General features: G+C 43.9%; 2 protein-coding genes across 3 annotated transcripts in view; one reads left to right on the top strand and one right to left on the bottom strand.

Annotated features, from left to right (window-relative positions):
* Positions 1 to 7,915: 7,915 nt before the first annotated feature.
* The window catches only part of LOC112217878 (leucine-rich repeat transmembrane protein FLRT2), a 6,787-nt gene continuing 1,081 nt past the window's right edge, over positions 7,916 to 13,621 (bottom strand). The window contains exons 2-3 of one of the 2 annotated variants that reach the window (XM_042300944.1): positions 10,404 to 10,753; positions 7,916 to 10,256 (exon numbers count right to left, since the gene is read on the bottom strand). In XM_042300944.1, coding sequence (XP_042156878.1) covers positions 8,222 to 10,231 — 2,010 coding nt within the window. In that variant the 5' untranslated portion in view covers positions 10,232 to 10,256; positions 10,404 to 10,753 and the 3' untranslated portion in view covers positions 7,916 to 8,221. Of the gene's footprint in view, positions 10,754 to 13,621 lie in introns of both variants that reach the window. The other variant, XM_042300943.1, reaches the window with a different exon arrangement.
* On the top strand, positions 11,510 to 12,685 carry LOC121839928 (early nodulin-75-like). The gene is made up of 3 exons (XM_042300513.1): positions 11,510 to 11,527; positions 11,717 to 12,494; positions 12,660 to 12,685. Exons 1-3 carry the CDS (start codon positions 11,510 to 11,512, stop codon positions 12,683 to 12,685), a joined length of 822 nt encoding a protein of 273 aa, XP_042156447.1.

Genomic DNA, 13,621 nt, shown 5'->3' with positions numbered 1-13,621 from the left:
TCCCTGGGAGCTTTCCAAGTACAGATTGCTTATTACGTGATCATAATAAGTTATAGCAGGTAATTGCCAATTACATTAATGTAATCCAACACCTGAGACGGAAAGATTCATTTGACGTCAAGAAAAAATGTTTAGATTACATTAATACTATTCTGTAATCAGAATGGAGACTGATGCAAAATGGCTTGTAGATTCATCAATTTAATGAATGGAATATGCAAATTGCTTACCAGCTGTGTCATTCCATTATTTAGCACAGAGTTAAATAACATACTTGACCTATTTTAGCAGTACCGTAAATATACATAACTCAGTGCCTCTGAGACTTAGAGTATAAAGAGGTTTGATCTAGAGAAATACAGTATACGGAGGTTTGATCTAGACACATAGAATATACCGAGGTTTGATCTAGAGAAATACAGTATGCTGAAGTTTGATCTAGACACATACAGTATAGTGAGGTTTGATCTAGAGACATACAGTATATTGAGGTTTGATCTAGACACATACAGCATACTAAGGTTTGATCTAGAGACATACAGCATACTAAGGTTTGATCTAGAGAAATACCGAATAGTGAGGTTTGATTGTGGGTCAAGACAATCATAACATTCATTTAGGCCAGTCATTTTTTATAATATCATCCACTTTAAAATTCTAAAGGGGCCATTAAAAATGTTCTACCTCAACCGATCAAAAACACCACCGAAAAATAACAAGTGTTGGTTTTAGTGAGGTGAAGACGGTCATTTGTGAGATGGGGAGTGCGGCGTTTAAAAGCCTGTGGTTGTTATTGAGATTGTAGGGATGGGAGAGGCATCCATGAGATGTTGACAGCCTCAGAGCTGCCCTAGCTGGGTCTCTGGGGGACTACTGATGGAGCAGCTTTCAGACGGCAATTTTATTCTGAAAAACATTTTGTCGCCAATTAGGCTCAGGAGTAGCTGAGATGCGTGTGCTTGTATAAGCTCTGAGAGGCAGAACAGAATGTATTTTGCTAAGAAAATAAATTTATGTTTGGGAAAGTAGGGAGGAGATTTTCACTGGGTTGTGAAAGCGAGTCTCTTCGGCTGCTGTAAGCATGTCATTTTCACACTAGTGTTCCTTTTTGGTAAATAGGGTATATTAGATGGTAATCTCCATTGGGTTGCATTGCTCATATTTTCAATCCAGTTGTGGAAACCTTAGAAGGAGCGGACTGTATATACTTGATTACTTGTAATCTCTAGACAGGTAATTTTCTCACCTCTCAATGCATTAGGAATACACTTATTTTTCTGAGAAAATAACAGCAATTGGTATCTTTGGTGTTTCAATGGAGTCCAATGTTTTGGCCTTATGGTTAAAGGTCGTGGATACAGCTACCAGCATCTTATTTGGGCAAAATAAGCCTTAAGGACAGGATTCTCCAACTGGTGGCCAGCGGGCCGAATTTGGCCCCCGGGTGGTTTTATTTTAAGTACTGTATATATGTTTTACATTTTAGAAACACCAGAAAACCAGATCCAAGTTATTTTAATGTTGGAAATCTGTTCCCAAGTATTCTTACCCATAACAGAGAAATTTAGGCAAATGTAGGCAAGGTTTGAAATTATTGTTTTAGTCAAATATTATATATGTTTGGGTTAATTTGCAGTTTGCAAATGATTAGAAATCATGTTCTAGCACCCCGACCATCTACTCAAGAAACAATTGGCCCGGGGCTGAATCAAGTTGATTAATAAAGTTGATGATCTCTGCCTTAGAAAAACGAGTACCTCTTACAAAATAAACTAAAACTTTTTCCCATGATAGAAAACCAGTCCAAATATCCTTCCAATTGGTCCTCTCGACCATTTAGCCAAAGCATTTTACTCACTAAGCAGTAGCCTACTTTTTAAAAACAATCCATCAATGTGTGTGTTGATATTCCACTCAGAACAGTAAGCCAAGGCAATGATCTTCAGTGGATTTGCTGTCTCCTTTCTCTTAATGATTATTACCCTCATCAGTGGAGGCAGATGGGCAGAGATCCAGAGATCCATTGTATACATTGTTATAACCCTGCAGAACGGAGAGGGCAAGGCCTCACCTCCATGCAGGCATTTAGCAGGCAAACTGCTCAAATGGAATCCAAGTTGACTATGTGTACAACTGGACATCAATGTTACTTTTAATAAGAGTCAATTAACCAGCTCATCTACAGTTATAGGATCTTAATTTGATTACCCTATTGCAGGATAACTTTTCCTGCACCGCAAGAAATGCAGATAAGCTTTGTGATATACAGTACATACATTTGTCAATGACATAAATAGGGATGCACTTGAGTTACACAGTAGAACAGTATTCAATTGAAAGCTAAGCAGGACAGTTGTAATGTGACGTGGTGAGCTACAGTATTAATGATAACCAGGTACAAATATGTGGATAACTGTAGATGACACATTGTAAGCATAAGTGGATTAAAAGGTCAATAGGTAGATAACTCTGTAGATAGGAATTAAAGCTCAGTGTTTTATCCAGAACAGTACCTATTTGTGCTCTATTTTGAAATGTCACTGTCTTCACACGCCCGCATACACACACATACACCCGCACACACTGACAGCTGTCAGCTACTGTAGAATGCAGTCACCAGAACAGAGAACCAATGCCATGTAAACAATTACAAGGTCAGTAACATTGTCAGTGGATCTACTCAAATTGTGGAAAAGTACCTCTCTTGTACATCTGCTGATGTCTAAAGTAAACTAAATGTTTCAGAGAGCATATACAAAACATTCTGATTGAAATGATGATGAATCAAATCCCATGGAACTTTTATTTGCAAAAATCTTCACTTCTATATTTACATTTTGTGCAAAAACATTTAAAGGTTTCAAGAACTTTACATTGTAAGTTAACCTCAAGGCACATACATGGGACAACAACAAGATTTCATCATGAGAACAAAAATTGTACTTTGGTTCCTAAATAGCATATTGGTTTATGTTGTTAAAGTCAAAACAACGCAATGTCTAAATGAAAAGCCATAATAGTCAAGAACACCCTAAAGAAGCCAAATGACATGCATGGTTGATTTTCAGCATACTTTCTTCTGTCAAATGATACATGAACAAATAGCCTGTCGTTGTTCATATTATTTCAATTAGTTGAACCCAGCAGCTGTATGGGGAAGTGTTGATTATCCAAAACACAGACAATTCAATTACTTCAAAACCCATGAATATATTGCTGAAGACTTCTGTGAATAGATGCACAAATCCTTTAATTAATTTGAGTCTATAATGGAAATTTGCAGACAGTAATTCACATGAGGGGGATTTGCCCTCAAACTGAAAATTAACGAGAGACGAAACAAAGATAACTTAAAATGTATTACATTTTATCCACTTGGGTACTTTGTTTGAATCGATCTCTCAATGGTTTAACATAGTTATTTCAATGAGAATCAATGAGCTTTAAGGACATTACTTTCAAAGCCTAAAACAATAATAAACCAGAGGTTTCAGTATGTCTCTATATTTTTCACTTCTCTCTCTATAAATGTGTTCGGTCTAATTCCATTGGTCACGCCATTGCATCTGTGTACTTTCTTTACATGAGGGAGGAAATGAAGAGTAATGTACTGCTGCAAATAACCAACATGGCTTCTCAGTCACTTTGTATCATTCATTACCCAGCACCACTCAAGGCGTCGTTACGAATGAACAGTCTTTCATTAGTTCTGTGTCAGATCTATTGTTGTCTGTCACTCTCTCTTTGTTGTTGCAGAAATATAAACATGTGTGCTTTCCATTCAGTAACTATTCAATCATTAGTTAAACCTTGCTTCTGCTCTGAACAAGTCATTGAACTAACCAAGTACAGTTAGCCCATACAGTACTGCATAAAGGTAAGGCAATAAATGGACTATTATCACTCCTTGGAACATTCGTTCCTTCGGGAACTTGTTACAACAGGTTGGCCTGACTGACTAACAATACATTTAAAACCTAATCCCTGGTAAAGAAAACAAAGACACTTTGCTGTATGGAATTATTGTCAGATAGAATAACTGTTCTACAGGTAGGTAGGTTAAAGTGTTCAGTGGATAAATAACCTGTTAAAAGCACTAGGGCCATGTAGCAGTGTGAAACTGACCTTAGGTCAGTAAATGTCAGATGGATGTTGTAAGCAACTTGCCATGTAGCAGTGTGAAACTGACCTTAGGTCAGTAAATGTCAGATGGATGTTGTATGCAACTTGCCATGTAGCAGTGTCAAACTGACCTTAGGTCACTAAATGTAGCAGTGTCAAACTTAATGTGTGTCAAACTGACCTTAGGTCAGCTTACGCTAGTGGGGCTAGTTGGACGTATATTTTAATACAGGTTGATATGCTGATATGTGTACGTTGGTAGAAAAATGGAGACACTTTGGTAACCACAGAAGAGCAACTGTCATTTCTTTAAAAAAAGAGTTTCTGCATTATGAATGGAAATTAGACTCAAAAAGCATGTATGAAAGCTTAAACGTCAAGATGAATGATGGCGTCATAGTGTTTATAGCGTCATAAACTCCCCACTTCGGGAAATACTGAAGGAATTAACACTAATACATGCACTGGCATGGCAGTTCTTCAAATACAGACAATACAATAGAGATTCTAGCCATGAACAGCCCAGCACAAAACAAGAGTTTGACCTTTAAAATGGTCTTTACTGTTGATAATGTTAGAATATCCATCCAAAATTATTTTTAGTCACAGACAGTGGTTCCCAACCTTTTTCTGCCATGGCTACCCCTGAAGCAACCCCTCATGTGCATTTTCCCTGTAGGCCTATGGTCTCATGAGTCTTTTCAAGTACCCCTGTGGATAGGCCAAGGTCCTCATACCCCTCGTTGTGAACCACTGGTCTAAAGTCCAGCCAAACCATTGGAATGCAGTGGTTTAATGGTGTATTTCAGCCAGTGGCTTGATGTCCCGTGAAGTGAAGGGTTATCTCCTGTCATTTGGCCCTCCTCCCTCTCTAAACTTGTGATTCACACGGCCAAGTCTGGAAAATAAAGTCTGGAAATTAAAGTCTGCATATTTTTATCCCTTTTTTGGATGAGGATTATGAGGAGTTGGGGGGGGGATCCTTTGAACTCCGCCCGCAAAATAAAATCATGTCAAAGCAAATAAAGTTGGAGTAAGAAGTGTATAATGATGGCTTCTCAGTGGCACCAGGCATTCCTAACTTGGAGCCAGCTTGCCTGAAAAAAAGAGCTCTGTCACAACTCACACAGGCTGAAAAAATACACACATACTGTAGATCCATAGAGACACACTCTGTTTTTTTTTCTCTCTCTCTCGCTCTCTCTCTCTCTCTCTCTCTCTCTCTCTCTCTCTCAGCATCGGAAGCACTGCAGTTTTAATTGCGCCGATGCAGTCTGAGAAGCTTTAAGATGAGGGATATCAGATAAGGACATGTTCATGTATGGGGGCAGCTCCAGATTTAGCTAACATTGTTTTGAATTGATGGTGAATCTGTCATTTGAACCAATCAATCAATGAATGAATAGAATAGCCAATCCCAATGGAAATTATTCACATGCTACAGCAGGAAACCCCTTCTATCAACACAGTATAAAGCAGATTAAAGATAAACACATTGATCATTCGTTGAGATTCACACATTTGTCATTTAAATACTAAACAATAAAGGAAAATAGAAAGGTAGCGGACTGTATAATAACTGTGAGTGTATCTCCTACACATTCATCATCACTGCAGACACCTCCCTGCAAAGACAAGATACCCAACACAACCTCATGGGCCTCCCCCATAATAATAACACACTGTGGTAAAAATCTATATAATTTAGCCGCTGAACCCCAAAGCTGAGCACAGTTAGTTTTAAATTATTCCACATCATTAAGTAGCTCCGCGAGCATTAATACTCAGAGCAATGCCATTTGAGATTGAGTAACGGTCGTCACTAGTTAACACAGCCACAAAGTCATAATTATGTATAAAACCGACCTATTTCTACAATGTATCTTCCTAAAATCTCATTTGAAACCTCGTCTAAACCTTAACCTTAACGACACTGCTATTCTTATGCCCAACCCTAACCATATTTTTGTCTTCATTCATCTTTACAATATAGCCATTTTGACTTTGTGGCTGTGGTAATTAGTGACAACCATGAGTTATGGTTGCTGGAGGGATTGCTGAAGCTAAAGGATCTTTACTGCTAACTCTCTCGCTTACCCCTCTATACTGACTGAGAGAACATGCCCCCTAGTGGCCACAGCTGGTACTACCTCCTGTGTCACTGAAGGACAATCTATATCCAGTTGTCAAAGCAGTCTCCCTCCCTGCCATAGGTTGGTGGCAACTTCATTTGGGAGGATGGGCTCGTGGTAATGACTGGAGCAGAATAGGTGGAATGGTATTAAATACATAAAAAACATGGTTTCCAGGTGTTTGACACCATTCCATTTGCTCCATCTGGCCATTATTATGAGCCGTTCTCCCCTCAGCAGACTCCCTGCCTACCACATTCATACATGTTCACTTAGTCCTGTGAAGGCAATCTCCCTGCCTACCACATTCATACATGTTCTCTTAGTCCTGTGAAGGCAATCTCCCTGCCTACCACATTCAGATGTGTTCACTTAGTCCTGTGAAGGCATTCTCCCTGCCTACCACATTCAGATGTGTTTACTTAGTCCTGTGAAGGCAATCTCCCTGCCTACCACATTCAGATGTGTTTACTTAGTCCTGTGAAGGCATTTTCCCTACCTACCACATTCAGATGTGTTTACTTAGTCCTGTGAAGGCATTCTCCCTGCCTACCACATTCAGATGTGTTTACTTAGTCCTGTGAAGGCAATCTCCCTGCCTACCACATTCAGATGTGTTTACTTAGTCCTGTGAAGGCATTTTCCCTACCTACCACATTCAGATGTGTTTACTTAGTCCTGTGAAGGCATTTTCTCTACCTACCACATTCATACATGTTCACTCTGTCTTGTGACGGCAATAGGGGGTGTTGAAAAGTGTGCGCTTCCTCTTTGATGGGATTTCCACAAAAAGCTAATTTCCTGGATGGCTGCTTACTCTCTCTGTTACATTAGAAAGTGCACTTTGATTCTTAAAAAAAAACACCAGCAGTGCCTATTCTCCACTGCAGTCTAATCAGCAGTGTTACTATGTCCCTGACCACTGTGTTATCGTAACTAATGTTTGAGGGGGTGGCTCTGCACAAAGACCATCATTTAGCTCCTGTGGTTAAGCAAAGAATCCCATCCCTCATAGCACCCAACAACCCAAAACCTGACAGACAGGGCAGCGTTTGTCAGAACCAACCCAGTGTGTCGTAATGGTACAAATTCCTATATACAGTACTTCAAATTAAGGATCTGACAAATATATATTTTTAAATTTTCGCCTAAAATGACATACCCAAATCTAACTGCCTGTAGCTCAGGCCCTGATGCAAAGATATGCATATTGTTGGTACCATTTGAAAGGAAACACTTTGAAGTTTGTGGAAATGTGAAAGGAATGTAGGAGAATATAACACAATAGATGTGGTAAAAGATGATACAAAGAAAAAAACAACCGTTCTTTTGTATTTTTTCGTACCATCATCTGTGAAATGCAAGAGAAAGGCCGTAATGTATTATTCCAGCCCAGGTGCAATTTAGATTTTGGCTATTAGATTGAAGCAGTGTATGTGCAATGTTTCAGACTGATCCAATGACCCATTGCATTTCTGTTCAAAATGTTGTATCAAGACTGCCCAAATGTGCCTAATTTGTTTATTAATAACTTTTCATGTTCAAAATTGTGCACTCTCCTCAAACAATAGCATGTTATTCTTTCACTGTAATAGCTACTGCAAATTGGACAGTACAGTTAGATTAACAAGAATTTAAGCTTTCTGACAATATCAGATATGTCTATGTCCTGGGAAAATGTCTTGTTACTTACAACCTCATGCTAATCGCATTTGCCTACGTTAGCTCAACCGTCCCGTAGAAGGGACACCGATCCCGAAGTTAAGCAAAAAACACTTACTGTAATTTAATCCCACTGATTAGAAAACCATTTGTATTCCTTCTAACTAAGAGTAAAAAAGATAGCTGATAGAATTCCACATTACTGTCCACAGTATAAATTACATGGCAGACAGAACTTGGAAATATCTATGGTACAGTATATTTTTTTCTCAAACAACTGGTGTGGGGGCATCCTGTTAGAAGCATCACGTGTGGCAGAACTCGGTGCTGGGAACGTTGCTGCTCTTGCAGTAGGCTAAGCTATTGTTACTGAGGTGGCAGTCTCTGAAGCCGATGCCTCCATTGGGTGTATAGATGGGCTGAATCCTGTAATCACCTTTCAAAAGTTGCTCATTGTTCAGGGAAACTATCTGAAAGCTGGTCTCAGTCATTTCCAGTATAGAGTTATCCTTTTTGGTCCCCGCCTCGCAGTAGTCGTCTTTTCTCCTGCCACGGTTGTATTTCCACTTGGACGATTCAGAGCGGCTCTTCTTGTGCATGTGCCAACAAAACAGGCTCAGCAGCATTACCAGGACGACAAGGACTGCCCCGCCTATCACCCCGGCCAAAAGGAGAGTGGAGTTGGTGTCCTGTTGAGCTTCCTCCGACCCTGTGGCCTTGTTGTTGTTGGAGCTGGATGAGGTCGACTTGGTTCTGGCGTCTGAGCATATTGTATCCTCCCCTGGGCGGTAGGAGTTGAGGGTGTCCAGCACATAAACACAGACCCGGTACACCGACCTGGGCTCCAGGTTGGTCAAGCTAAGCTTCCGCCTTTCCCCACTCACCGTCCTTTCGCGGCTGACATCGCTCATCAGGCTCTGGCCCATCTTGACCCAGGTCACCTTGTAGGCTGTGACGGTGAAGTAGGAAGCCCAGCTTACCTCGATGCAGGAGGCATTGACCACGTGGAAGGATATCCGTAGGGGGTCCTCATAGGGGGGCAGTGGGCCAGCGGGGTGGGGAGGCATGGCATGGGGAGGGGAGGGTGATGTGGGGTAGGAGGAGGTTGTGAAGGTGGGAATAGAGCTGGTCATGGAGGAGGTAATGAGGGTGGTGGTGGTGGGGAGTTGGGGGTGTGGGGGCGTGGAGCGCAGGGTAGGCCAGAGGTCGGGCTGGAGGTCCGTCCCAGCTGGGCACTGGATAGAATCCAGGGTGAGTTCTCTGATTGCCATGCCGCGCACCCTCGCTGGGCTCTGGCACATTGAACCGCGCACGTTGATTGAGCCTGGCAGCGACTTGAGCCACACCACCACCCATTTGACGGTGCAATCGCAGCGCCACGGGTTGTTCCGAACAGTGAGCTGTCTGAGGCTGATGAGGCCGTCAAAGACCCCCTGTGTCAGCGTCTGCAGCTGGTTATTGGAGATATCCAGTCTCTCGAGCCTCTGGAGGCCGGAGAAGGCTGTCACTGGGATTTGGTCCATCTGATTATCCTGCAGGCTGAGCTTGACCAGGGACTGCGTCGGGAGGAGGGGTGGGGGGAACGTCAGAGAGTTACGGGCCAGCGCCAGCTCCCGGAGGTTGGACAGCTCCTGGAACGTCCCCGGGGCCACGCCCTCGTCTGTCAACAAGTTGCCATCCAACAGGAGGCGCTGTAGCCGCGTCACGTTCTGGAACGCCTCCTCAGCAATGACCGCGATACGGTTCTCGTCTAATCGCAGCTCTGTGAGGTCCTCTGGGAGACCAATGGGGACACTGCTCAGGTGGTTCTTGGTGAGGAAGAGCAGCTTGAGGCTGACAGCATCCCGGAACGCCCCCTCCTCCACCCCAACCGTAGAGATGGAGTTATCGTCCAGGTGGAGCTCCTCTAAGCGGGGCAGTTGGGCTAAGGCAGCCCTGGAGATGGTCTGGATGTTGTTCTCTTGCAGGTGGAGCACCCGGATGTTCTTAGGCAGGTTGATGGGGAACTCGTCCAACTGGTTGCCGTAGAGATACACTGTCTCCACGGACGCCACGTTGTGTAGTTCCCATGGGAACCCTGCATTGTTGATCTGGTTGTTGTGGAGGTAGAGAATCTTGTAGCCCTCTGTCACCCCCAGAGGCACAGACGTCAGGCTCCGCTCGTTGCAGTAAACAAAGGTTTTGTCGCAGCGGCACTCTTCTGGGCACGAGGTGGCAGGGCAGCTGAAGTGCACATTGAGGCTCAGGATGACTGTCAACCAGAAACGCAGAAATGAACCCCAATCTTTATTCCACAGCCCAGCCTGAAACTCCATAGTGTAAAATCAGGAGGGGAATGTCCTTGGGTTGGAGAAATTAAAAAGCAACGCACCAAAAAAAAAAAAAAAAAAAAAAAAGGTAAAAGTATTGAAAGTATTGAAGTAAATCCACCAAAAGAGATGACAAAAAAAACAGTCCACTAAAAGAGTTTGATAATGCTGAGTTCACCTCTTCTTCACGGGGCAGTAGAACAAGAAGCCGTAGGGTTAGGCTTAATCCCCCTGTAATTGATTAGTCCTCAACTTTAAGAGAGACAGCGGTCTCATTAGGAAGAGCAGGTCCTCTAAGTGAAGTTGACTCTGACTCCATTCATGCTGAGATATCAGACCAGAGCACTCGCTGCTTGTCCTCACAGGACAGGACACAGCCTGGGCCAATTTAGTGCAGAATCGCAGCAGAAAGCCGATGTGTTTGTGGCCTCCTCCTCTCCTCTCCTCGCCACCCACCCGTCACCGTCACACACTGCTGGTCCCCGCCTGGGGCAGCGTCCAGGGGGGGTGACATTTGGATCCAGAGACCTGTTCCACAAGACAAAGGAAAGGCGAGATTAGTGGCGGGATTTAGGGCAGGGGTGGTCTGTTTCTCTCTGTGAGAAAAAAAGAGCTCTGTCATAACTCACACGCACACACAGGCTGAAAAAATACACACATACTGTAGATCCATAGAGTCACACTCTGTTTATGGCCAGATAGCATCTCGCTCTCCCCCTCTCTCTCAGGCACATACTTAACCAACACACAGATCCACTCAGTCTCACACTTTCACACTTCTTTGAAATGTATGCACTGGCTATTTCTTTCGAAATTTCAAACCATCTGATAAAAAATGTGGAGAGTTCTAGAACATCCGGTTTTAGCAGACATAAAGGGGGCTTTCATTCCTTCCTCTCAGTCAAAGAGAGAGGAGAGAATATAGTAGTATCTGCCAGGACAGCATGCACATTCTGAGATTTCCACAGCAACAAGTCAATGCCTCAGTGCTAAATAACATGCTAATAAACACATTGCAATGATTTTGAACCATATGAAACATAAATGAGACATAGCAGAGACATGAAAGGAAAACATACAGACGTATCAGGCAGCTCTTGTGTGAAAACAGTCTTCGCTTCTTCTTTGTCTTTGTTAGAGCAGACAGTGTTTTGAAGTCAGAGCTGGTAAACATGTGCTTACAGTAAACAGAGATTGGTGTTGTTTCTCCTCTAAAGGTTCCCCTTACATATTACAAACCACGAACCATCTCCAGCACATGGACATGAAATATGGCACTGCAAAATGAAATATAAGGGGACTGTGTGTGTGTGTGTGTGTGTGTGTGTGCGTGGGATTTTATACCAATCCCAGAGTGACAAACACAGCCTGTCAAATGAAATGGGATTGGAAAAGAATTTAGCTCCTCCACTTGCGATAAATGATCGATACTGGACCATTTCGTAACATGGTTTAGAGGTTTAGAGTGGGTACAAGGCCACCCGGTTGCAGTACGGGCCTCAGCACAAGGCCGCCCGGTTGCAGTACGGGCCTCAGCACAAGGCCGCCCGGTTACAGTACGGGCCTCAGCACAAGGCCGCCCGGTTACAGTACGGGCCTCAGCACAAGGCCGCCCGGTTACAGTACGGGCCTCAGCACAAGGCCGCCCGGTTACAGTACGGGCCTCAGCACAAGGCCGCCCGGTTACAGTACGGGCCTCAGCACAAGGCCGCCCGGTTACAGTACGGGCCTCAGCACAAGGCCGCCCGGTTACAGTACGGGCCTCAGCACAAGGCCGCCCGGTTACAGTACGGGCCTCAGCACAAGGCCGCCCGGTTACAGTACGGGCCTCAGCACAAGGCCGCCCGGTTACAGTACGGGCCTCAGCACAAGGCCGCCCGGTTACAGGCCGCCCGGTTACAGGGCCTCAGCACAAGGCCGCCCGGTTACAGGACGGGCCTCAGCACAAGGCCGCCCGGTTACAGGACGGGCCTCAGCACAAGGCCGCCCGGTTACAGGACGGGCCTCAGCACAAGGCCGCCCGGTTACAGTACGGGCCTCAGCACAAGGCCGCCCGGTTACAGTACGGGCCTCAGCACAAGGCCGCCCGGTTACAGTACGGGCCTCAGCACAAGGCCGCCCGGTTACAGTACGGGCCTCAGCACAAGGCCGCCCGGTTACAGTACGGGCCTCAGCACAAGGCCGCCCGGTTACAGTACGGGCCTCAGCACAAGGCCGCCCGGTTACAGTATGGGCCTCAGCACAAGGCCACCCGGTTACAGTACAGCAGGTAGGCCATCCAGGGCAGTAGCTAACCTAGCAGTTAGAATGTTGGACCAGTAAACGAAAGGCCGGTAGTTCGAATCCCCAAGCTGACAAGGTGAAAATATGTCGATGTGCCCTTGAGCAAGGCACTTAACCCTAATTGTTCCAAGGTTTCTGTTGATAACGGCAGACCCTGGCCGTTACCCCACTCTCTGAGGGTGTCTCAGGGAGAGTTGGGATATTAAAAAAATAAAACTAATTTCCAATTAATGCACACTTTTACATGTGTGAAAAAGGACAAATATAAGCAACCACCAAATTATTATTACAGTAGGGCCTCAGCTCCCCGCATCTCGGAATTCAAGTTTATTGCCTATTACACATTTCCTCCCCATCAGTGCATTTAACTTAACAGGAGCACCACCCTGTGTCAATGCTGAATAGACCCATACCTTTAATACAAAACAGGTTTGATGGGATTGGGTAACATAGCCAAGGAGGAATGTGCATATGGACAGAGTAAAGTTATTTGTATTGTTAGGTTGCTCTGTAGACTGATGAGATGGGGCTCTACACCTTATAAAGATGGAACAAACAATATGAAATACATCTGCGATCTACTTTTCGAAATTGAAAAGGGCTAAATGTAATCAAATAAGCTCCAGGGGAAATAAGCAGCAACCACATGCGACAATACATTTGCTGCCACAACAACAGTACCTAAAATGATTATAGCTGCATAAATAACGACATTGGACATTGGAAGGAATTGTGGAGGAAAAAATAAACCTTTATAAGTAAGGCTGAAGAACACGTCCAATACACACACAATAAAATTGGCACTTCCATGTACTCAAATACAAAATGTATTGCACAGAGAGAGAAATGTGCACTCGGACCAATTAACTCGGAGGGCAAGTTGTGAGGTAACTGCCAATGTGTCTGTGTGAACAGATAGTATAACGTTTTTCGGCTGAGGGAGCACAGTTCTCGCCAGATGAATGAAGTGATATCGCGGCCAGGTTCAATCCGATTAGGATTGGATTAAATGACAATAACGCAATTAAAAGTTTAAAACGGATAGGCTATTTAAAAGGCGATAAAAGCGGATCAGGTATACTTCAAAGGCAGCTCAGTGAGTGGTGTTCATTT

This window comes from Oncorhynchus tshawytscha, linkage group LG18, assembly GCF_018296145.1.
Source record: "Oncorhynchus tshawytscha isolate Ot180627B linkage group LG18, Otsh_v2.0, whole genome shotgun sequence".
Taxonomy (NCBI): Eukaryota; Metazoa; Chordata; class Actinopteri; order Salmoniformes; family Salmonidae; genus Oncorhynchus; species Oncorhynchus tshawytscha.
This window is presented reverse-complemented; position numbering and strand designations above follow the sequence as displayed.

Coding starts and splice junctions, on each gene's coding strand:
- LOC121839928 (XM_042300513.1), top strand. Junction 12,495..12,659: donor ACCCGGTTACAGTACAGCAG/GTAGGCCATCCA, acceptor TGATAACGGCAG/ACCCTGGCCGTTACCCCACT.